Source organism: Papaver somniferum, chromosome 3 (genome assembly GCF_003573695.1).
Source record: "Papaver somniferum cultivar HN1 chromosome 3, ASM357369v1, whole genome shotgun sequence".
Classification (NCBI taxonomy): domain Eukaryota; kingdom Viridiplantae; phylum Streptophyta; class Magnoliopsida; order Ranunculales; family Papaveraceae; genus Papaver; species Papaver somniferum.
In genome coordinates, this window is record NC_039360.1 from 76,812,508 (window position 1) to 76,838,017 (window position 25,510).

At 36.6% G+C, this 25,510-nt stretch overlaps 3 protein-coding genes across 3 annotated transcripts; all 3 read right to left on the reverse strand.

Annotated features, from left to right (window-relative positions):
* Positions 1–5,955: 5,955 nt before the first annotated feature.
* LOC113359644 lies at positions 5,956–9,218 on the reverse strand. Its single transcript, XM_026603237.1, has 3 exons — positions 8,717–9,218; positions 6,426–8,522; positions 5,956–6,191 (listed from the first exon to the last, which is right to left on the reverse strand). Exons 1-3 carry the CDS (start codon positions 9,216–9,218, stop codon positions 5,956–5,958), a joined length of 2,835 nt encoding a protein of 944 aa, XP_026459022.1.
* Positions 9,219–12,186: 2,968 nt separating this feature from the next.
* LOC113359645 lies at positions 12,187–15,536 on the reverse strand. The gene is made up of 5 exons (XM_026603239.1): positions 14,976–15,536; positions 14,664–14,875; positions 14,425–14,621; positions 12,681–14,230; positions 12,187–12,633 (listed from the first exon to the last, which is right to left on the reverse strand). Exons 1-5 carry the CDS (start codon positions 15,534–15,536, stop codon positions 12,187–12,189), a joined length of 2,967 nt encoding a protein of 988 aa, XP_026459024.1.
* A 2,010-nt stretch (positions 15,537–17,546) lies between these two features.
* Positions 17,547–18,135, reverse strand: LOC113359646. The gene is made up of 2 exons (XM_026603240.1): positions 18,004–18,135; positions 17,547–17,912 (listed from the first exon to the last, which is right to left on the reverse strand). Exons 1-2 carry the CDS (start codon positions 18,133–18,135, stop codon positions 17,547–17,549), a joined length of 498 nt encoding a protein of 165 aa, XP_026459025.1.
* Positions 18,136–25,510: the final 7,375 nt, after the last annotated feature.

A 25,510-nucleotide genomic window follows, 5' to 3' on the forward strand; every position in this document is an offset into this window, starting at 1 on the left:
TGATTAATATTTTTAATCCTTTTCTCGAAGTTGTCCTTGAAACAGCTACATACAACTGACCATGAGTGAATACAGGCTTGTCTAGGTAGACACCAACATTTGGAAGGCTTTGTCCTTGACTTTTATTTATCGTCATGGCATAGCATACTCTTACTGGGAATTGTCTTCGATGCAGGATAAATGGGGGACTTGTTTCGGGTGTAGTCATTACTATTCGCGGAATAAAAACAATATTTCCAACACCTGGACCTGTGAGTATCTCCAATTCAATTACTTTTTTCCCCAATTATTTGACAATCAATCTAGTACCATTGCATAGTCCATCTGGTTGGCTTATACTTCGGAGTAGCATGATTGGCACTCCAACTTTCAAGGTTAGCTTGTGGCTAGACATTCCAGAACATTCATGCTTGTTAAGAAACTCTTTGTCGTAGAAAATAACGCTCGAATGATATTCCGTCGATTATGGTCCAATGTAATCAGCACTCAAATATGTATGTTCTTCACCTGGTATACATGCTAAGATGTGTGAATTTATGTTGTGCACACATTCATTTGTTGGCGCTAATATACTCCGACCAGCAAGATAATTCTTATCACGCATGTGTATTAGCAAGTCGGGATACATTGTTCGTACTATTGTGTCAAGGTGATTTTCTTGACACCGTATTAGTAAATCTGAAGGTATTTCCACCCAATCTGTATCTTTCGATCCATCCAAACTGATTGTTGGTAACTTACCATTACCCACATCAAGAATCCATTTTGAAAATTCTTCAACTTCTTCTCTTTTTTCAACAGACGTATCTCCGGTCAGCAGACGCATTATCTGTTAATTCAAAGACTTTAAAATGTTTCCATAGTTTTGACCTGCTTATAGAAGCATTAACTATTTCCTCTCTCGACCCTTTCTCAATTACCGGTAAAATTTGCCTGAAATCACCACCAAGAACCAATGTTTTTCTACCAAACAATTCCTTTCCTCCATTTTTTTCCATCATTATATCAGCTAGGGTTCTCTGGACAGCTTCAAGTCCATTTCGGTGCATCATTGGTGCTTCGTCCCAGATAATTAAGTCGGCCCTGCATAATAAATCGGCTTCATTTGTTTTCTTAAAAATATTGCAGCATGATTGTTCATTAAGACTCAATGGGATTTTGAATCTAGAATGAGTTGTACGGCCCCCTGGTAATAGTAAGGACGCTATACCCGAAGAAGCAACCGCCAAAACAATTTTACCCTGCGCTCGTAAATAAGAAATAATGGTTCTCCAGAGATATGTCTTACCTGTTCCACCACTTCCATACACAAAAAAAAGACCACCATCTTTCTTCTCAACTGAATCTATGACACTGTCAAACACTATTTTCTGTTTTATGTTTAACTCTTTTTTTAAAATCTCTGCCTCTGCAAGTAGACTAATCCTGTCATAGCTTGTTTCTTCTGCAACTAAGTGGTTCCTAGGAACATCAATTCCTGACATGTCTGGGTACGGAATCTCTGAAAATTCATCCTCTTTCAAAGTCCTACCACGTTTCCACATTATTAACTCGATTTCTTGAAGAGCATAGTTCTTCAAATCATCATCATCGTAAGTTAAATTCTCATTCCCATAAAGTTTTTGGTGTTCGTGTTCAATGCCATCTGCCAAAAGTTTCCAGTTTTCACTCCATAGTTTTTTAGGTTCAATGACTTTGCAATTCAACAAAAGTGTAACGAAAAGTTCTCGCAATCTTTTTCCATTAATATATATCGTTGATGCTTCCTTTATAGCATGGTCCCATTCCCCGTCACCTTCTAACAAACCTAGGGATAAGCATGCTGCTTTGAATGTCAGATGAGTTACACAGTCTACTGTTTTAATATCGTCGTAACTCTGACAACCTCTTTGCACATTCAATAAAATACGCAAATAATATTTCTCTCCTGCAGTGGGGTGGACATAGCAGATGCGTCCTATTTTGTTGAAGCCCCTCTTTCTTGGTTTCCATTATTTAGACTCTGTATCCCATGTCCATTCCGAAGGAAAGTCTGCATACGTTAGGTTCCTTGCTTTTACGTGTTCTCTATTAGCTTTCATCTAGCGAAGGAATTTTGTTGCATCTGGATCGGTTCTTTCCAAAACATCTCTCAAGTCTTTAGTATCTTTATGATAAATCAACTGCTCTCCTTCGAGATGAAATGGTAATCTTTCTACGCTTGGACGACGATAATGAATTTCAAAGTTCAATGTTCTCCAGAACGCTTCTGAGGCAGATAGATAACGACAGTCAAGATATTTCTTAATCTCATCAAATTTCGGTTTGGGCTTATTATTTGGTGCAACAGTATCACTGACGTTTGATGTACTTTCTTTTGGATCCTGATATCATTATCGTTTGAAGTCTTTTTCTTTATTGCAGGTGTTTCCAGAATGGCGGTTACTCGGTCACTTCTTTCGTGTAAATACTTGAAAAGGTATTTTATTGACACACCTCTGCAATTGCAAACTTCTACATTAATATGTGCATCATATCTGACCAATAAGTCTAGGTTGTGTGGTACAACCCATCTATTATCTAACTTGATACCTTCCTTTTCAACTCCACAATTCATTTGTTGACGCCTATATACTGGAGACCCCTTTTCATCAACACTTGTCTTGTCGCAGAACTTTTTAGGATATTTCTTTGGACATTTTTTTGTGATGCATGCAAGTCTATTAGGTTTGACAGCCCCACATGGACCATGTAACATATATTGACAGACTGCATCATATCCAACTCTATCTTTCTCTGGGTCTGGGAATTCAGCTTGAATTATTGAATCAACATGTGCTGCAGTCTTTGGCTTGTCTTCGGGTTTAAGCCACGATAATATATGTGCATGCGGCAATCCTCTTTTTTGAAATTCGACAGTGTATATTGTTGCAATTAAAATTCAGGGGTTAGGATGAATATTTGAGTTGAAAAATTAGGAACCAAATATGCATATTGAATAGTGGAGTAAGGATGAAGTAAATTGTAATGAAATAGTTAAAAATACATACCTCCTTGTACTTCTCCAAAGTGTCTGCTTCCTTCAAGGTCAGACATTAGTGCTTTCAGTTTTATATGAAATACGCCACTAATTATATCTGGTCTATCAATTGGTTGTTGTCCAGGAATTTTCTTTAGAGCTTCTGTGATTTCAAACCATTTTGGATTACATGTGAATGTAATAAATAAGTCTGGTGGTCCTAATTGTCTGCATATAGAAATGGCATCTTGGTAATGTTGAATCATATACCTCGGTCCACCAGTAAAGGTAGATGGTAAAATTATTCTACCTGCAGTACCTGGTTCAGTGTCTCCTGCTGCAACTGCTTCTTTTATACCTTGAAATACGTCAGCGCGTATTTCTTCTTGATGGCCTCTAACCCACTTCAATCTACATTGTTCAATAGTAGCATATGCATCAACTACAAACTGCTGGAATAGTCGTCCTCCTCGAATAAGGGTCTGCCCTTCATTTGATCGTTGTTGCAGTCTAAAGGCATAGTACTCTCTCATAGTTATATTTTTCTTTTTTTCTCAAAACCCAATTCATCGTCTCTTACACTGGTATTGTCTTTGTCATATGGAATATCAGTATGAAAACTATCCTCACCATAAGGAAACAAAAGTGGATATTGTAAAGCCATGTAACTGGGTTGCAACTCAGATATATTTTTCAAGCTACTTTTCTTCTCATCTACAATTATATCTCTAGTTCCATCACCCTCGGGGTTATCAACGATAAGCCCAGCGATTTCAGAAGTAGTTGGCAAATTGTATTGTTGTGCATTCCTTTTACCAATGCTAATAAGACGCAGCTCCACCTTACTTGGTTGGTCTTCTTTATACCTGTCTCTCCATATTCTGAATGTTTTGCAAAGACTGTTATTGTCTAACGTTTTTATCAATCCTTTTATAATAGAGTCGTCCAATGAGTTTGTGGTTTCTACCTCGTAGTCGTCTACTTTTTCCATTTCAGGATCGCCTTCGGTATCTTTTTTCTCCTTATCTTCTTTTCTTTTGGAAATACCATTCTTCCTATTTTTTACTTCGTTCTCAGTATCGTAGACATACAGCTGGAGAAAGGCAGCTGGCTGACCATCCAAAGGTAACAAAGAACCCATAAGTTTTAGTTGACCATGCTTTACATTTTGCTGGTGTTCATTAAGAATGTAATGTTATGAATGGTTACCTGGTTTTGTTATGTCTTCTTGATTGTTTATGCCTTCTATTGTGGTTCTAAAGTTGCAGGGGACGGAAGCAGGAGATAGTTTGCTAGGAGGCTGCGTTCTGGTTACTCGAAAGTGGCTTTCAGCTATTATTGTTGCAGAAATTAGAGAGACTCAGTAAACTATAGGGTGCATCATCTATTTGGGGTAAGAGCAACAACTTGTTACTTAGCTTAGTTTCATAGCGAAATTTTTAGCTAGCTAGCTAATTTATTTTTTTTGTTTTTGCGGTGCAAATTAATTAGTGGTAGTGAGAGAACCATTCATAAACACTTGTATACATATGGTACAGATTTCCAACTATTCAAGTGTTAATGGATTCTTTAACAGTTAACTTAGTAATCTTAAATCGGTGATTCCTTCTGAAAATTTCTATGATAAATTTGCGAAAATTTGAATACAATAAAACAGAGAAATCCTTCCAAGGCGCCCAGTGTTACACAATGTCGCTCATGTCAAACTTCAATGAGATGGCCAGAAAATGTACCCCTAGAAGAGTGTAAATACTACTATGTAGACATTGTCTTGGACCGATAAGCTGGTTATGAGCATCAAAGGGTGATGCTTCCTTAAGGACACAATATTTTCTTCCTGGCTGTCGACCGGAGTGTCAATTTCTCGCTGATTTAATTTTACAACTAAATTATAGATTTTTATCCAAATTTACTTAGGAGCTAAACAAATGAGTAGTTCAAAATTTCAACTGATGGTGAGATGCCTGGTGAACCCCTTGTTGTGTCTCATTACATGCTCGTAAAAATTCATCTTTTAACGGTCAAGTAGGGAGGAGTCCATACATTTGTACAACAAAATGAATTCCATTGAGAAAAAAAATAATATTGCTGCGCCTATCAACCTAAGTTTGGTATGATTATCCGAACGTTTTTTTTAAGTGCATAAGTATTTTTTTTTTGTTGAAGAAATTAGGCAGTAAACTTAGTAAGACATTGGGCCTCACCAGGTATCAAAAACTCTTGAATAATGGGACGTCCCCACTATAAGTACCACGATAACAACCACCCTTTTCTTTTACTCTTAACAACCAAATTCCAACACGTCCATCATTTTTATTCGATTTGGATGAGAAGAATTCAAATTTTATTTCTAAAAAGGTATGTTGCATACTATACAAATGTTGAAAGAATGTATATCAATGTCATCATGTATTGCTTAAGGCAGGCTTACCTGATTTTAGATTTTGATAATGAGTTGCTTACATTCATAACTGTTGTACTCAAATATTATGTTAATGTGCATCACTTGTTTGTAAAAATGCTTAACAGTAAAAATCATCTTTAGTTCTAAAAACATGGATGCAAAGATTTTTTATGGAAATTTTACATTGAATGAATTTGAAAGTACATAAATGTCTAATGATTATCAAATATCTCCTCATACACAACATTTTGTGTATATCCTTCAGGCTCATTGTCGTTCTTTTTGATTAATATTTTTAATCCTTTTCTCGAAGTTGTCCTTGAAACAGCTACATACAACTGACCATGAGTGAATACAGGCTTGTCTAGGTAGACACCAACATTTGGAAGGCTTTGTCCTTGACTTTTATTTATCGTCATGGCATAGCATACTCTTACTGGGAATTGTCTTCGATGCAGGATAAACGGAAGACTTGTTTCAGGTGTAGTCATTACTATTCGCGGGATAAAAACAATATTTCCAACACCTGGACCTGTGAGTATCTCCGATTCAATTACTTTTCCCCCAATTGTTTGACAATCAATCTAGTACCATTGCATAGTCCATCTGGTTGGCTTATATTTCGGAGTAGCATGATTGGCACTCCAACTTTCAAGGTTAGCTTGTGGCTAGCCATTCCAGAACATTCATGCTTGTTAAGAAACTCTTTGTCGTAGAAAATAACGCTCGAACGATATTCCGTCGATTCTGGTCCAATGTAATCAGCACTCAAATATGTATTTTCTTCACCTGGTATACATGCTAAGATGTGTGAATTTATGTTGTGCACACATTCATTTGTTGGCGCTGATATACTCCGATCAGCAAGATAATTCTTATCACGCATGTGTATTAGCAAGTCGGGATACATTGTTCGTACTATTGTGTCGAGGTGATTTTATTGACACTGTATTAGTAAACCTGAAGGTATTTCCACCCAATATGTATCTTTCGATCCATCCAAACTGATTGTTGGTAACTTACCATTACCCACATAAAGAACCCATTTTGAAAATTCTTCAACTTCTTCTCTTTTTTCAACAGACGTATCTCCGGTCAGCAGACGCATATTATTTGTTAATTCAAAGACTTTAAAATGTTTCCATAGTTTTGACCTGCTTATAGAAGCATTAACTATTTCCTCTCTCGACCCTTCCTCAATTACCGATAAAATTTTCCTGAAATCACCACCAAGAACCAATGTTTTTCTACCAAACAATTCCTTTCCTCCATTTTTTTCCATCATTAAATCAGCTAGGGTTCGCTGGACAGCTTCAAGTCCATTTCGGTGCATCATTGGTGCTTCGTCCCAGATAATTAAGTCGGCCCTGCATAATAAATCGGCTTCATTTGTTTTCTTAAAAATATTGTAGCATGATTGTTCATTAAGCCTCAATGGGATTTTGAATCTCGAATGAGCTGTACGGCCGCCTGGTAATAGTAAGGACGCTATACCCGAAGAAGCAACCGCCAAAACAATTTTACCCTGCGCTCGTAAATAAGAAATAATGGTTCTCCAGAGATATGTCTTACCTGTTCCACCACTTCCACACACAAAAAAAAGACTACCATCTTTCTTCTCAACTGAATCGATGACACTGTCAAACACTATTTTCTGTTTTATGTTTAACTCTCTTTTTAAACTCTCTGCCTCGGCAAGTAGATTAATCCTGTCATAGCTTGTTTCTTCTGCAACTAAGTGGTTCCTAGGAACATCAATTCCTGACATGTCTGGGTACGGAATCTCTGAAAATTCATCCTCTTTCAAAGTCCTACCACATTTCCACATTATTAACTCGATTTCTTGAAGAGCATAGTTCTTCAAATCATCATCATCGTAAGTTAAATTCTCATTCCCATAAAGTTTTTGGTGTTCGTGTTCAATGCCATCTGCCAAAAGTTTCCAGTTTTCACTCCATAGTTTTTTAGGTTCAGTGACTTTGCAATTCAACAAAAGTGTAACGAAAAGTTCTCGCAATCTTTTTCCATTAATATATATCGCTGCTGCTTCCTTTATAGCATGGTCCCATTCCCCGTCATCTTCTAACAAACCTAGGGCTAAGCATGCTGCTTTGAATGTCAGATGAGTTACACAGTCTACTGTTTTAATATCGTCGTAGCTCTGACAACCTCTTTGCACATTCAATAAAATACGCAAATAATATTTCTCTCCTGCAGTGGGGTGGACATAGTAGATGCGTCCTATTTTGTTGAAGCCCCTCTTTCTTGGTTTCCATTCTTTAGACTCTGTATCCCATGTCCATTCCGAAGGAAAGTCTGCATACATTAGGTTCCTTGCTTTTACGTGTTCTCTATTAGCTTTCATCCAGCGAAGGAATTTTGTTGCATCTGGATCGGTTCTTTCCAAAACATCTCTCAAGTCTTCAGTATCTTTATGATAAATCAACTGCTCTCCTTCGAGATGAAATGGTAATCTTTCTACGCTTGGACGACGATAATGAATTTCAAAGTTCAATGTTCTCCAGAACGCTTCTGAGGCAGATAGATAACGACAGTCAAGATACTTCTTAATCTCATCAAATTTGGGTTTGGGCTTATTATTTGGTGCAATAGTATCACTGAAGTTTGATGTACTTTCTTTTGGATCACTGATATCACTATCGTTTGTAGTCTTTTTCTTTGTTGCAGGTGTTTCCAGAATGGCGGTTACTCGGTCACTTCCTTTGTGTAAATACTTGAAAAGGTATTTTATTGACACACCTCTGCAATTGCAAACTTCTACATTAATGTGTGCATCATATCTGACCAATAAGTCTAGGTTGTGTGGTACAACCCATCTATTATCTAACTTGATACCTTCCTTTTCAACTCCACAATTCGTTTGTTGATGCCTATATACCGGAGACCCCTTTTCATCAACACTTGTCTTGTCGCAGAACTTTTTAGGATATTTCTTTGAACATTTTTTTGTGATGCATGCAAGTCTATTAGGTTTGACAGCCCCACATGGACCATGTAACATATATTGACAGACTGCATCATATCCAACTCTATCTTTCTCTGGGTCTGGGAATTCAGCTTGAATTATTGAATCAACATGTGCTGCAGTCTTTGGCTTGTCTTCGGGTTTAAGCCACAGTAATATATGTGCATGCGACAATCCTCTTTTTTGAAATTCGACAGTGTATATTGTTGCAATTAAAATTCAGGGGTTAGGATGAATATTTGAGTTGAAAAATTAGGAACCAAATATGCATATTGAATAGTGGAGTAAGGATGGAGTAAATTGTAATGAAATAGTTAAAAATACATACCTCCTTGTACTTCTCCAAAGTGTCTGCTTCCTTCAAGGTCAGACATTAGTGCTTTCAGTTTTATATGAAATACGCGACTAATTATATCTGGTCTATCAATTGGTTGTTGTCCAGGAATTTTCTTTAGAGCTTCTGTGATTTCAAACCATTTTGGATTACATGTGAATGTAATAAATAAGTCTGGTGGTCCTAATTGTCTGCATATAGAAATGGCATCTTGGTAATGTTGAATCATATACCTCGGTCCACCAGTAAAGGTAGATGGTAAAATTATTCTACCTGCAGTACCTGGTTCAGTGTCTCCTGCTGCAACTGCTTCTTTTATACCTTGAAATACGTCAGCGCGTATTTCTTCATGATGGCCTCTAACCCACTTCAATCTACATTGTTCAATAGTAGCATATGCATCAACTACAAACTGCTGGAATAGTCGTCCTCCTCGAATAAGGGTCTGCCCTTCATTTGATCGTTGTTGCAGTCTAAAGGCATAGTACTCTCTCATAGTTATATTTTTCTTTTTTTCTCAAAACCCAATTCATCGTCTCTTACACTGGTATTGTCTTTGTCATATGGAATATCAGTATGAAAACTATCCTCACCATAAGGAAACAAAAGTGGATATTGTAAAGCCATGTAACTGGGTTGCAACTCAGATATATTTTTCAAGTCACTTTTCTTCTCATCTACAATTATATCTCTAGTTCCATCACCCTCGGGGTTATCAACGATAAGCCCAGCGATTTCAGAAGTGGTTGGCAAATTGTATTGTTGTGCATTCCTTTTACCAATGCTAATAAGACGCAGCTCCACCTTACTTGGTTGGTCTTCTTTATACCTGTCTCTCCATATTCTGAATGTTTTGCAAAGACTGTTGTTATCTAACATTTTTATCAATCCTTTTATAATAGAGTCGTCCAATGAGTTTGTGGTTTCTACCTCGTAGTCGTCTACTTTTTCCATTTCAGGATCGCCTTCGGTATCTTTTTTCTCCTTATCTTCTTTTCTTTTGGAAATAGCATTCTTCCTATTTTTTACTTCGTTCTCAGTATCGTAGACATACAGCTGGAGAAAGGCAGGTGGCTGACCATCCAAAGGTAACAAAGAACCCATAAGTTTTATTTGACCATGCTTTACATTTTGCTGGTGTTCATTAAGAATGTAATGTTATGAATGGTTACCTGGTTTTGTTATGTCTTCTTGATTGTTTATGCCTTCTATTGTGGTTCTAAAGTTGCAGGGGACGGAAGCAGGAGATAGTTTGCTAGGAGGCTGCGTTCTGGTTACTCGAAAGTGGCTTTCAGCTATTATTGTTGCAGAAATTAGAGAGACTCAGTAAACTATAGGGTGCATCATCTATTTGGGGTAAGAGCAACAACTTGTTACTTAGCTTAGTTTCATAGCGAAATTTTTAGCTAGCTAGCTAATTTATTTTTTTTGTTTTTGCGGTGCAAATTAATTAGTGGTAGTGAGAGAACCATTCATAAACACTTGTATACATATGGTACAGATTTCCAACTATTCAAGTGTTAATGGATTCTTTAACAGTTAACTTAGTAATCTTAAATCGGTGATTCCTTCTGAAAATTTCTATGATAAATTTGCGAAAATTTGAATACAATAAAACAGAGAAATCCTTCCAAGGCGCCCAGTGTTACACAATGTCGCTCATGTCAAACTTCAATGAGATGGCCAGAAAATGTACCCCTAGAAGAGTGTAAATACTACTATGTAGACATTGTCTTGGACCGATAAGCTGGTTATGAGCATCAAAGGGTGATGCTTCCTTAAGGACACAATATTTTCTTCCTGGCTGTCGACCGGAGTGTCAATTTCTCGCTGATTTAATTTTACAACTAAATTATAGATTTTTATCCAAATTTACTTAGGAGCTAAACAAATGAGTAGTTCAAAATTTCAACTGATGGTGAGATGCCTGGTGAACCCCTTGTTGTGTCTCATTACATGCTCGTAAAAATTCATCTTTTAACGGTCAAGTAGGGAGGAGTCCATACATTTGTACAACAAAATGAATTCCATTGAGAAAAAAAATAATATTGCTGCGCCTATCAACCTAAGTTTGGTATGATTATCCGAACGTTTTTTTTAAGTGCATAAGTATTTTTTTTTTGTTGAAGAAATTAGGCAGTAAACTTAGTAAGACATTAGGCCTCACCAGGTATCAAAAACTCTTGAATAATGGGACGTCCCCACTATAAGTACCACGATAACAACCACCCTTTTCTTTTACTCTTAACAACCAAATTCCAACACGGCCATCATTTTTATTTGATTTGGATGAGAAGAATTCAAATTTTATTTCTAAAAAGGTATGTTGCATACTATACAAATGTTGAAAGAATGTATATCAATGTCATCATGTATTGCTTAAGGCAGGCTTACCTGATTTTATATTTTGATAATGAGTTGCTTACATTCATAACTGTTGTACTCAAATATTATGTTAATGTGCATCACTTGTTTGTAAAAATGCTTAACAATAAAAATCATCTTTAGTTCTAAAAACATGGATGCAAAGATTTTTTATGGAAATTTTTACATTGAATGAATTTGAAAGCACATAAATGTCTAATAATTATCAAATATCTCCTCATACACAACATTTTGTGTATATCCTTCAGGCTCACTGTCGTTCTTTTTGATTAATATTTTTAATCCTTTTCTCGAAGTTGTCCTTGAAACAGCTACATACAACTGACCATGAGTGAATACAGGCTTGTCTAGGTAGACACCAACATTTGGAAGGCTTTGTCCTTGACTTTTATTTATCGTCATGGCATAGCATACTCTTACTGGGAATTGTCTTCGATGCAGGATAAATGGGGGACTTGTTTCGGGTGTAGTCATTACTATTCGCGGAATAAAAACAATATTTCCAACACCTGGACCTGTGAGTATCTCCAATTCAATTACTTTTTTCCCCAATTATTTGACAATCAATCTAGTACCATTGCATAGTCCATCTGGTTGGCTTATACTTCGGAGTAGCATGATTGGCACTCCAACTTTCAAGGTTAGCTTGTGGCTAGACATTCCAGAACATTCATGCTTGTTAAGAAACTCTTTGTCGTAGAAAATAACGCTCGAATGATATTCCGTCGATTATGGTCCAATGTAATCAGCACTCAAATATGTATGTTCTTCACCTGGTATACATGCTAAGATGTGTGAATTTATGTTGTGCACACATTCATTTGTTGGCGCTAATATACTCCGATCAGCAAGATAATTCTTATCACGCATGTGTATTAGCAAGTCGGGATACATTGTTCGTACTATTGTGTCAAGGTGATTTTCTTGACACCGTATTAGTAAATCTGAAGGTATTTCCACCCAATCTGTATCTTTCGATCCATCCAAACTGATTGTTGGTAACTTACCATTACCCACATCAAGAATCCATTTTGAAAATTCTTCAACTTCTTCTCTTTTTTCAGCAGACGTATCTCCGGTCAGCAGACGTATCTCCGGTCAGCAGACGCATTATCTGTTAATTCAAAGACTTTAAAATGTTTCCATAGTTTTGACCTGCTTATAGAAGCATTAACTATTTCCTCTCTCGACCCTTTCTCAATTACCGGTAAAATTTGCCTGAAATCACCACCAAGAACCAATGTTTTTCTACCAAACAATTCCTTTCCTCCATTTTTTTCCATCATTATATCAGCTAGGGTTCTCTGGACAGCTTCAAGTCCATTTCGGTGCATCATTGGTGCTTCGTCCCAGATAATTAAGTCGGCCCTGCATAATAAATCGGCTTCATTTGTTTTCTTAAAAATATTGCAGCATGATTGTTCATTAAGACTCAATGGGATTTTGAATCTCGAATGAGTTGTACGGCCCCCTGGTAATAGTAAGGACGATATACCCGAAGAAGCAACCGCCAAAACAATTTTACCCTGCGCTCGTAAATAAGAAATAATGGTTCTCCAGAGATATGTCTTACCTGTTCCACCACTTCCATACACACGAAAAAAAGACCACCATCTTTCTTCTCAACTGAATCTATGACACTGTCAAACACTATTTTCTGTTTTATGTTTAACTCTTTTTTTAAACTCTCTGCCTCGGCAAGTAGACTAATCCTGTCATAGCTTGTTTCTTCTGCAACTAAGTGGTTCCTAGGAACATCAATTCCTGACATGTCTGGGTACGGAATCTCTGAAAATTCATCCTCTTTCAAAGTCCTACCACGTTTCCACATTATTAACTCGATTTCTTGAAGAGCATAGTTCTTCAAATCATCATCATCGTAAGTTAAATTCTCATTCCCATAAAGTTTTTGGTGTTCGTGTTCAATGCCATCTGCCAAAAGTTTCCAGTTTTCACTCCATAGTTTTTTAGGTTCAATGACTTTGCAATTCAACAAAAGTGTAACGAAAAGTTCTCGCAATCTTTTTCCATTAATATATATCGTTGCTGCTTCCTTTATAGCATGGTCCCATTCCCCGTCATCTTCTAACAAACCTAGGGCTAAGCATGCTGCTTTGAATGTCAGATGAGTTACACAGTCTACTGTTTTAATATCGTCGTAGCTCTGACAACCTCTTTGCACATTCAATAAAATACGCAAATAATATTTCTCTCCTGCAGTGGGGTGGACATAGTAGATGCGTCCTATTTTGTTGAAGCCCCTCTTTCTTGGTTTCCATTCTTTAGACTCTGTATCCCATGTCCATTCCGAAGGAAAGTCTGCATACATTAAGTTCCTTGCTTTTACGTGTTCTCTATTAGCTTTCATCCAGCGAAGGAATTTTGTTGCATCTGGATCGGTTCTTTCCAAAACATCTCTCAAGTCTTCAGTATCTTTATGATAAATCAACTGCTCTCCTTCGAGATGAAATGGTAATCTTTCTACGCTTGGACGACGATAATGAATTTCAAAGTTCAATGTTCTCCAGAACGCTTCTGAGGCAGATAGATAACGACAGTCAAGATACTTCTTAATCTCATCAAATTTGGGTTTGGGCTTATTATTTGGTGCAATAGTATCACTGAAGTTTGATGTACTTTCTTTTGGATCACTGATATCACTATCGTTTGTAGTCTTTTTCTTTGTTGCAGGTGTTTCCAGAATGGCGGTTACTCGGTCACTTCCTTTGTGTAAATACTTGAAAAGGTATTTTATTGACACACCTCTGCAATTGCAAACTTCTACATTAATGTGTGCATCATATCTGACCAATAAGTCTAGGTTGTGTGGTACAACCCATCTATTATCTAACTTGATACCTTCCTTTTCAACTCCACAATTCGTTTGTTGATGCCTATATACCGGAGACCCCTTTTCATCAACACTTGTCTTGTCGCAGAACTTTTTAGGATATTTCTTTGAACATTTTTTTGTGATGCATGCAAGTCTATTAGGTTTGACAGCCCCACATGGACCATGTAACATATATTGACAGACTGCATCATATCCAACTCTATCTTTCTCTGGGTCTGGGAATTCAGCTTGAATTATTGAATCAACATGTGCTGCAGTCTTTGGCTTGTCTTCGGGTTTAAGCCACAGTAATATATGTGCATGCGACAATCCTCTTTTTTGAAATTCGACAGTGTATATTGTTGCAATTAAAATTCAGGGGTTAGGATGAATATTTGAGTTGAAAAATTAGGAACCAAATATGCATATTGAATAGTGGAGTAAGGATGGAGTAAATTGTAATGAAATAGTTAAAAATACATACCTCCTTGTACTTCTCCAAAGTGTCTGCTTCCTTCAAGGTCAGACATTAGTGCTTTCAGTTTTATATGAAATACGCGACTAATTATATCTGGTCTATCAATTGGTTGTTGTCCAGGAATTTTCTTTAGAGCTTCTGTGATTTCAAACCATTTTGGATTACATGTGAATGTAATAAATAAGTCTGGTGGTCCTAATTGTCTGCATATAGAAATGGCATCTTGGTAATGTTGAATCATATACCTCGGTCCACCAGTAAAGGTAGATGGTAAAATTATTCTACCTGCAGTACCTGGTTCAGTGTCTCCTGCTGCAACTGCTTCTTTTATACCTTGAAATACGTCAGCGCGTATTTCTTCTTGATGGCCTCTAACCCACTTCAATCTACATTGTTCAATAGTAGCATATGCATCAACTACAAACTGCTGGAATAGTCGTCCTCCTCGAATAAGGGTCTGCCCTTCATTTGATCGTTGTTGCAGTCTAAAGGCATAGTACTCTCTCTCATAGTTATATTTTTCTTTTTTTCTCAAAACCCAATTCATCGTCTCTTACACTGGTATTGTCTTTGTCATATGGAATATCAGTATGAAAACTATCCTCACCATAAGGAAACAAAAGTGGATATTGTAAAGCCATGTAACTGGGTTGCAACTCAGATATATTTTTCAAGTCACTTTTCTTCTCATCTACAATTATATCTCTAGTTCCATCACCCTCGGGGTTATCAACGATAAGCCCAGCGATTTCAGAAGTGGTTGGCAAATTGTATTGTTGTGCATTCCTTTTACCAATGCTAATAAGACGCAGCTCCACCTTACTTGGTTGGTCTTCTTTATACCTGTCTCTCCATATTCTGAATGTTTTGCAAAGACTGTTGTTATCTAACATTTTTATCAATCCTTTTATAATAGAGTCGTCCAATGAGTTTGTGGTTTCTACCTCGTAGTCGTCTACTTTTTCCATTTCAGGATCGCCTTCGGTATCTTTTTTCTCCTTATCTTCTTTTCTTTTGGAAATAGCATTCTTCCTATTTTTTACTTCGTTCTCAGTATCGTAGACATACAGCTGGAGAAAGGCAGGTGGCTGACCATCCAAAGGTAACAAAGAACCCATAAGTTTTATTTGACCATGCTTTACATTTTGCTGGTGTTCATTAAGAATGTAATGTTATGAATGGTTACCTGGTTTTGTTATGTCTTCTTGATTGTTTATGCCTTCTATTGTGGTTCTAAAGTTGCAGGGGACGGAAGCAGGAGATAGTTTGCTAGGAGGCTGCGTTCTGGTTACTCGAAAGTGGCTTTCAGCTATTATTGTTGCAGAAATTAGAGAGACTCAGTAAACTATAGTGTGCATCATCTATTTGGGGTAAGAGCAACAACTTGTTACTTAGCTTAGTTTCATAGCGAAATTTTTAGCTAGCTAGCTAATTTATTTTTTTTGTTTTTGCGGTGCAAATTAATTAGTGGTAGTGAGAGAACCATTCATAAACACTTGTATACATATGGTACAGATTTCCAACTATTCAAGTGTTAATGGATTCTTTAACAGTTAACTTAGTAATCTTAAATCGGTGATTCCTTCTGAAAATTTCTATGATAAATTTGCGAAAATTTGAATACAATAAAACAGAGAAATCCTTCCAAGGCGCCCAGTGTTACACAATGTCGCTCATGTCAAACTTCAATGAGATGGCCAGAAAATGTACCCCTAGAAGAGTGTAAATACTACTATGTAGACATTGTCTTGGACCGATAAGCTGGTTCTGAGCATCAAAGGGTGATGCATCCTTAAGGCCACAATATTTTCTTCCTGGATGTCGACCGGAGTGTCAATTTCTCGCTGATTTAATTTTACAACTAAATTATAGATTTTTATCCAAATTTACTTAGGAGCTAAACAAATGAGTAGTCCAAAATTTCAACTGATGGTGAGATGCCTGGTGAACCCCTTGTTGTGTCTCGTTACATGCTCGTAAAAATTCATCTTTTAACGGTCAAGTAGGGAGGACTCCATACATTTGTACAACAAAATGAATTCCATTGAGAAAAAAAATAATATTGCTGCGCCTATCAACCTAAGTTTGGTATGATTATCCGAACGTTTTTTTTAAGTGCATAAGTATTTTTTTTTTGTTGAAGAAATTAGGCAGTAAACTTAGTAAGACATTGGGCCTCACCAGGTATCAAAAACTCTTGAATAATGGGACGTCCCCACTATAAGTACCACGATAACAACCACCCTTTTCTTTTACTCTTAACAACCAAATTCCAACACGGCCATCATTTTTATTTGATTTGGATGAGAAGAATTCAAATTTTATTTCTAAAAAGGTATGTTGCATACTATACAAATGTTGAAAGAATGTATATCAATGTCATCATGTATTGCTTAAGGCAGGCTTACCTGATTTTAGATTTTGATAATGAGTTGCTTACATTCATAACTGTTGTACTCAAATATTATGTTAATGTGCATCACTTGTTTGTAAAAATGCTTAACAATAAAAATCATCTTTAGTTCTAAAAACATGGATGCAAAGATTTTTTATGGAAATTTTTACATTGAATGAATTTGAAAGCACATAAATGTCTAATAATTATCAAATATCTCCTCATACACAACATTTTGTGTATATCCTTCAGGCTCATTGTCGTTCTTTTTGATTAATATTTTTAATCCTTTTCTCGAAGTTGTCCTTGAAACAGCTACATACAACTGACCATGAGTAAATACAGGCTTGTCTAGGTAGACACCAACATTTGGAAGGCTTTGTCCTTGACTTTTATTTATCGTCATGGCATAGCATACTCTTACTGGGAATTGTCTTCGATGCAAGATAAATGGAGGACTTGTTTCGGGTGTAGTCATTACTATTCGCGGAATAAAAACAATATTTCCAACACCTGGACCTGTGAGTATCTCCGATTCAATTACTTTTTTCCCCAATTATTTGACAATCAATCTAGTACCATTGCATAGTCCATCTGGTTGGCTTATACTTCGGAGTAGCATGATTGGCACTCCAACTTTCAAGGTTAGCTTGTGGCTAGACATTCCAGAACATTCATGCTTGTTAAGAAACTCTTTGTCGTAGAAAATAACGCTCGAATGATATTCCGTCGATTATGGTCCAATGTAATCAGCACTCAAATATGTATGTTCTTCACCTGGTATACATGCTAAGATGTGTGAATTTATGTTGTGCACACATTCATTTGTTGGCGCTAATATACTCCGATCAGCAAGATAATTCTTATCACGCATGTGTATTAGCAAGTCGGGATACATTGTTCGTACTATTGTGTCAAGGTGATTTTCTTGACACCGTATTAGTAAATCTGAAGGTATTTCCACCCAATCTGTATCTTTCGATCCATCCAAACTGATTGTTGGTAACTTACCATTACCCACATCAAGAATCCATTTTGAAAATTCTTCAACTTCTTCTCTTTTTTCAACAGACGTATCTCCGGTCAGCAGACGCATTATCTGTTAATTCAAAGACTTTAAAATGTTTCCATAGTTTTGACCTGCTTATAGAAGCATTAACTATTTCCTCTCTCGACCCTTCCTCAATTACCGGTAAAATTTGCCTGAAATCACCACCAAGAACCAATGTTTTTCTACCAAACAATTCCTTTCCTCCATTTTTTTCCATCATTATATCAACTAGGGTTCTCTGGACAGCTTCAAGTCCATTTCGGTGCATCATTGGTGCTTTGTCCCAGATAATTAAGTCGGCCCTGCATAATAAATAGGCTACATTTTTTTTCTTAAAAATATTGCAGCATGATTGTTCATTAAGACTCAATGGGATTTTGAATCTCGAATGAGTTGTACGGCCGCCTGGTAATAGGAAGGACACTATACCCGAAGAAGCAACCGCCAAAACAATTTTACCCTGCACTCGTAAATAAGAAATAATGGTTCTCCAGAGATATGTCTTACCTGTTCCACCACTTCCATACACAAAAAAAAGACCACCATCTTTCTTCTCAACTGAATCTATGACACTGTCAGACACTATTTTCTGTTTTATGTTTAACTCTTTTTTTTAAACTCTCTGCCTCGGAAAGTAGACTAATCCTGTCATAGCTTGTTTCTTCTGCAACTAAGTGGTTCCTAGGAACATCAATTCCTGACATGTCTGGGTACGGAATCTCTGAAAATTCATCCTCTTTCAAAGTCCTACCACGTTTCCACATTATTAACTCGATTTCTTGAAGAGCATAGTTCTTCAAATCATCATCATCGTAAGTTAAATTCTCATTCCCATAAAGTTTTTGGTGTTCGTGTTCAATGCCATCTGCCAAAAGTTTCCAGTTTTCACTCCATAGTTTTTTAGGTTCAATGACTTTGCAATTCAACAAAAGTGTAACGAAAAGTTCTCGCAATCTTTTTCCATTAATATATATCGTTGATGCTTCCTTTATAGCATGGTCCCATTCCCCGTCACCTTCTAACAAACCTAGGGATAAGCATGCTGCTTTGAATGTCAGATGAGTTACACAGTCTACTGTTTTAATATCGTCGTAACTCTGACAACCTCTTTGCACATTCAATAAAATACGCAAATAATATTTCTCTCCTGCAGTGGGGTGGACATAGCAGATGCGTCCTATTTTGTTGAAGCCCCTCTTTCTTGGTTTCCATTATTTAGACTCTGTATCCCATGTCCATTCCGAAGGAAAGTCTGCATACGTTAGGTTCCTTGCTTTTACGTGTTCTCTATTAGCTTTCATCTAGCGAAGGAATTTTGTTGCATCTGGATCGGTTCTTTCCAAAACATCTCTCAAGTCTTTAGTATCTTTATGATAAATCAACTGCTCTCCTTCGAGATGAAATGGTAATCTTTCTACGCTTGGACGACGATAATGAATTTCAAAGTTCAATGTTCTCCAGAACGCTTCTGAGGCAGATAGATAACGACAGTCAAGATATTTCTTAATCTCATCAAATTTCGGTTTGGGCTTATTATTTGGTGCAACAGTATCACTGACGTTTGATGTACTTTCTTTTGGATCCTGATATCATTATCGTTTGAAGTCTTTTTCTTTATTGCAGGTGTTTCCAGAATGGCGGTTACTCGGTCACTTCTTTCGTGTAAATACTTGAAAAGGTATTTTATTGACACACCTCTGCAATTGCAAACTTCTACATTAATATGTGCATCATATCTGACCAATAAGTCTAGGTTGTGTGGTACAACCCATCTATTATCTAACTTGATACCTTCCTTTTCAACTCCACAATTCATTTGTTGACGCCTATATACTGGAGACCCCTTTTCATCAACATTTGTCTTGTCGCAGAACTTTTTAGGATATTTCTTTGAACATTTTTTTGTGATGCATGCAAGTCTATTAGGTTTGACAGCCCCACATGGACCATGTAACATATATTGACAGACTGCATCATATCCAACTTTATCTTTCTCTGGGTCTGGGAATTCAGCTTGAATTATTGAATCAACATGTGCTGCAGTCTTTGGCTTGTCTTCGGGTTTAAGCCACAGTAATATATGTGCATGCGGCAATCCTCTTTTTTGAAATTCGACAGTGTATATTGTTGCAATTAAAATTCAGGGGTTAGGATGAATATTTGAGTTGAAAAATTAGGAACCAAATATGCATATTGAATAGTGGAGTAAGGATGAAGTAAATTGTAATGAAATAGTTAAAAATACATACCTCCTTGTACTTCTCCAAAGTGTCTGCTTCCTTCAAGGTCAGACATTAGTGCTTTCAGTTTTATATGAAATACGCCACTAATTATATCTGGTCTATCAATTGGTTGTTGTCCAGGAATTTTCTTTAGAGCTTCTGTGATTTCAAACCATTTTGGATTACATGTGAATGTAATAAATAAGTCTGGTGGTCCTAATTGTCTGCATATAGAAATGGCATCTTGGTAATGTTGAATCATATACCTCGGTCCACCAGTAAAGGTAGATGGTAAAATTATTCTACCTGCAGTACCTGGTTCAGTGTCTCCTGCTGCAACTGCTTCTTTTATACCTTGAAATACGTCAGCGCGTATTTCTTCTTGATGGCCTCTAACCCACTTCAATCTACATTGTTCAATAGTAGCATATGCATCAACTACAAACTGCTGGAATAGTCGTCCTCCTCGAATAAGGGTCTGCCCTTCATTTGATCGTTGTTGCAGTCTAAAGGCATAGTACTCTCTCATAGTTATATTTTTCTTTTTTTCTCAAAACCCAATTCATCGTCTCTTACACTGGTATTGTCTTTGTCATATGAAATATCAGTATGAAAACTATCCTCACCATAAGGAAACAAAAGTGGATATTGTAAAGCCATGTAACTGGGGTGCAACTCAGATATATTTTTCAAGCCACTTTTCTTCTCATCTACAATTATATCTCTAGTTCCATCACCCTCGGGGTTATCAACGATAAGCCCAGCGATTTCAGAAGTAGTTGGCAAATTGTATTGTTGTGCATTCCTTTTACCAATGCTAATAAGACGCAGCTCCACCTTACTTGGTTGGTCTTCTTTATACCTGTCTCTCCATATTCTGAATGTTTTGCAAAGACTGTTGTTGTTGTCTAACATTTTTATCAATCCTTTTATAATAGAGTCGTCCAATGAGTTTGTGGTTTCTACCTCGTAGTCGTCTACTTTTTCCATTTCAGGATTGCCTTCGGTATCTTTTTTCTCCTTATCTTATTTTCTTTTGGAAATAGCATTCTTCCTATTTTGTACTTCGTTCTCAGTATCGTAGACATACAACTGGAGAAAGGCAGGTGGCTGACCATCCAAAGGTAACAAAGAACCCATTCTGTGATGATTTTGACCATACATTGTAAATACCCATGGAGCAGAACCATCGTTCCTATGATTCTTTATTTTGGCACCAATCGAGGTAGATGAAAACATGGAATTATACGCTCTAATATTTTTTCTGAATTTTGCTGGTCTTGATCCACCATTTGTATATTGCAATAGGTTTTTAAGAAACACAGGTGTATCTTTGAGGAGAGGTAATTTTACAGTTCCTTTCATGCAACACATGTTGAATTCAGGTAAACTTTTCTTATCTATTTTGTTGCATCTTTCTTCATCCCACATAATTGCTTGGCAATGACGACATACAGCTGTTGGACCACCGATATTATGCTTTGTCAGGTCCATCACTATTTCAATTAAGAAGCATACAACAGTGGTTAGTAAAAATGGAAAAAAAAGAACATTTTTTAAAAAAGGAAAAAGAAACAAACTTGTATATGGGAATTCTGCGTCCAAATCAGAATCGTCAGCTTCGGCTTCTTGCATGCCATTGTCTGGATGATTTAGCAAAAATATAATAGTGCAAATTAGTAGCATAAAACAATAGGAAGGAAAATCACAACTTAGGTGTCTTCACATGAGCTATAGATCTTACCATTTAGCATGTAATTGAAAACAAAAGGTTTTCTTCTTTTGTTGGGTTCAGAAGGTTCAATTTCTGGTTCAGCTAAAGTGAATATAGATAGTTAGTTTCAACATAAATAATACATGTATATCAATTGTTATAAGACTGAGAAGATTTACCTTTTCTTTTTTTCCTCCTAAGCAGTTTCATTCTGTTTGTACGACACCGTTGAATTATACGTTTCTGCACTTTTTTCCCCCGAACATCTTCTCCTTCTGTTGGTTTTTTAAGGCAATGTTTCCAATGGTTTTTTTTCACCCTTTCTCTTCGGTTTATCTCCATCTATAATCTTCTTTGTTGGATTAGAGAAGAATATTTTTCTTTGTAAATATTGTTATGCTGAAGTCTGATAGATCTTAGGGCGACATAGAAGGACTTGTTGAGTAACAAAGAGAGTCTCAAGCTTCTAGCAATCCTGCATGTTTCTTTTTGAAACTTAGTGATTTGTTTTTGATTGATTGTCATGTCTGAAATCTTCACAATTGTTTCTGATACTTGATGGTGTTGTACTTGAGCCTTTATATACACTATTAGATTTCCAACAATGGCACGGTTTAGTTCCCTAACATAGTAACGGTATAGTTTTCCTAAATTGTCTTGAATTCCAAAATTGAGACGTAATGAATTGTCGCCACGAAGGAATTCCAAATTTACTGACGGACTGAATTGTCGTAGACTAAAAGAATTCCCAACTCAAACTCTTGGCTGAACCAATCATAGTTTTCCATGTGTCCTCAATTCACAAAACTAAAAAAAAGACCTCTTTCGGCCAATAGGAAGCGAGGGTTTTCTCACTGTTCAACGTGGGAGCTTTATTTATCTAGGCCTTTAAGTCTTTAGATTTGTGGATTTACCCGCATCCAGTCCGCCCATCCAGTCTTCGGGGTGATGGCATGGACGTGGATGCAAATCTAACACCCGTTATTTAGATGGAATGGATTTGGGTGGTACCAAATCCACATGTTTCATCTGTTGTTCCACCTAGAATGCGAGTCGCCTAACACTTAATAACAATTGCCATTCTGAATCTAGTTTGAAGAGATGTACTACTTGGAGTAATGGTTGAAAAGCGCAGCTGTTGAGAGGTGGCCGTCAATTCACACTTGCGCATACTGTATTGTTCCACGGCTGCTTCATTCGAATAAGATAGAGAAGTCACTTCCCTTGCTGACATAGGAAAAAAAACCTGCGAGAGAACGTTCACGAATAGAGATACAAGCGAACTCGGTTCGGTACAGTGGATTGTAAGAATAACACATGTAACCTCCAACTATGAGTTGTTTTTTTCCCGGAAAAAAAAAATTATTTTCTAATGATCTGTATGAAGAGCTTGAGAGGGTCCAACATCATATTTTTCATCAACAACTACGCATGTGGTTGCATGAATAGTAAAGGTCATGTGAGGAGGACTATATCCATAAAGAGCTTTGAATGAAGTCATTTAAAGACTTGTATAGGTATTACACCATAACTCTGCTATAGATAATCATTAATGTCATTTCTGTGGTTGACAACCTGCCATGCATCTCAAGTAACTTTCAGAAATTCATCATTTCAGTTTGACCTTCTGTTTGGGGATGCTAGGCAATTAATGCTTGAGTTCAAACTGGTTCTCATGGACTTGAAAAAATCTTGCCAAAAGTTAATTATAAAGACCCTATCTCTATTAGATACAAAAAAACAGGTAAGTCATTGAGTTTGAATATCTGATGCAAGATGATCTTACCATTAAAGTTGCGGTACAAAAGGCTAAAAAATGATTGTATTCGGTTAACATGTCTATCACAACCAAGACAATACTTTTCTTCTCACTATATTAGGCGAATAAATGTAGTAGCTGGGACCGCCCATTATAATTTGATAAACATGTAGGAGCATCGAGTAGGATATAAACGTTTGGTATGATAGTGGGTTAATTTCTTGGCCACTTCCCTACACATAACCTTTGTCCCGTATCTTTTTCTCTTTCAAAGTTATACTTAGGTCTTATGTAGTTCACAATGAGGATCAGTGGGAGCAAAGTGAGAGATTTAGAGAACATTCCAAGCCTCCATTTAGTATCTGTTGAAGTCGGATTTTTAATGAAAATGACATTTCAAAGTGATAAAAAATTAATTGCAAATATACTCCCAAAAATCATATAAAGGATCGTATATAATTAGTTTTCTTTATTCAAATCAGTGTTCAATTAGTGAGGTACATTAGGCAAAAAAACAATATATTCTTTCAAAATATTCCAAGGGATCATCTAATCTACACTAATGTGTTACAAGTGTATTACTAGTATCAAGAAAATGAATGGCATTCAATAAAGGATCCACTTTCAATGGCTTGGTTATGTGGAAATGCATTACAGCTTCTTGTCTCGTATTTGCTTCATCAACTGCTTCATTTGTTGTTAACGCTATAATTATGATGTGACTATCATAAAATTGTTCCGCCATTCGTATTCTCCTTGTTGCTTCATATCCGTCCATAACAGGCATATGTTCACATCAACATGAAATAAAGTTAGAAATGAAGTGGATCAATTTGCAAAGTAAGGATTTTTCTACAACAATACATTAAATGCAGGAATTATATTTTACCCAGCAACGCAAATGAAATACAAAATATTGCGTGAAAATTGTGAATACCCGGAAGAATATACAAGAAAGAAATTTTACCCGACAATCCATGAGAATTGAGGCATAAGGAAGAAATTTTGAAGTTCCTTCTGGCCTATGATCAGGTTCTTTTAAAGCTTTACTAACTTGTTTTTACGGCTTCTTCGCCATTTTCACAAAGGATTGCCATTGACAAGGCGAGAAAGGATTGTCGTTGTCATTTTCCGTTAAACAAGTTGGTCTTCAACAAGAAAGACTTTTTTCATTCAAAATATTTAAATCATTGGTGCAAGAACTAACACCTCCTTGTTGTACTATTCAATTTTCACGTGAATAAAAGTTCTTCTTTGTCGAAGACGAAAGTTCGGTGGCATGTTCATCCATGGCATTTGATAGAATTCCTTCCCTAATATTACCCTCAAACTCTGGTAATAGCTTTAGCACTTGATCCAATCGAGAACCATGAAATGGTTTAATAAAAATGTCATCACATATAACAATTAGTCTCTCCCTGGGGATCCTCATATTTTTCTCAGTAATAATGGGAGAGAGTAATCCAACAATCTGAAATCGCATATCACCAGGTAGGTTATTACGAAAATTAAAAACTACTAAACATACCTCAGATATTGGTTTCAAATGATCATCAATTATTATCATAACGAAAGGTAATGTCGCAATATTCTTTTCCAAAATGTTTTTCTACTTGGAGTTGATGAACGTGATGGTTCCACTTGATCATTGCCACTTAAACTCCCATCGCACATTGCTGTAATAGGACTATGCGATATTGATTGACTCAAATAATCCGTGTATAAACCTAATTGCTCGAATTTCCCAGAAGAGCTTCGACTATCAACGTAAAAGCGGCGTTTTATCCGTTGGAGAGTAGGAAGAACGTGTTCCCACTGTTTAATAGCTGACACTTTTACACCTAGTATTTGCATGAAGTTATTTGTAACGTTTCTTCTTCCGTCATCTTAAATAACAAGTATAACATGTGATGATGATAAACCTTTTATCTTGCAGGGACTTTGGTATGAC

Bases quoted from the DNA above. Each gene is read 5' to 3' on its own strand.
- LOC113359644 (XM_026603237.1), bottom strand. From the start codon at position 9,218: ATGAGAGAGTACTATGCCTTTAGACTGCAACAACGATCAAATGAAGGG. The intron at 8,523-8,716 runs GTATGTATTTTT...TTAAACCCGAAG, and splicing joins CTTTGGAGAAGTACAAGGAG to ACAAGCCAAAGACTGCAGCA. The intron at 6,192-6,425 runs GTAAGTTACCAA...CATGTATACCAG, and splicing joins GGTTCTTTATGTGGGTAATG to GTGAAGAAAATACATATTTG.
- LOC113359645 (XM_026603239.1), bottom strand. From the start codon at position 15,536: ATGGGTTCTTTGTTACCTTTGGATGGTCAGCCACCTGCCTTTCTCCAG. The intron at 14,876-14,975 runs GTAAGAGACGAT...AATGAAGGGCAG, and splicing joins ATGACAAAGACAATACCAGT to ACCCTTATTCGAGGAGGACG. The intron at 14,231-14,424 runs GTATGTATTTTT...TTAAACCCGAAG, and splicing joins CTTTGGAGAAGTACAAGGAG to ACAAGCCAAAGACTGCAGCA.
- LOC113359646 (XM_026603240.1), bottom strand. From the start codon at position 18,135: ATGATGCACCGAAATGGACTTGAAGCTGTCCAGAGAACCCTAGTTGAT. The intron at 17,913-18,003 runs GTAATTGAGGAA...TTGAATTAACAG, and splicing joins ATTTCAGGCAAATTTTACCG to ATAATGCGTCTGCTGACCGG.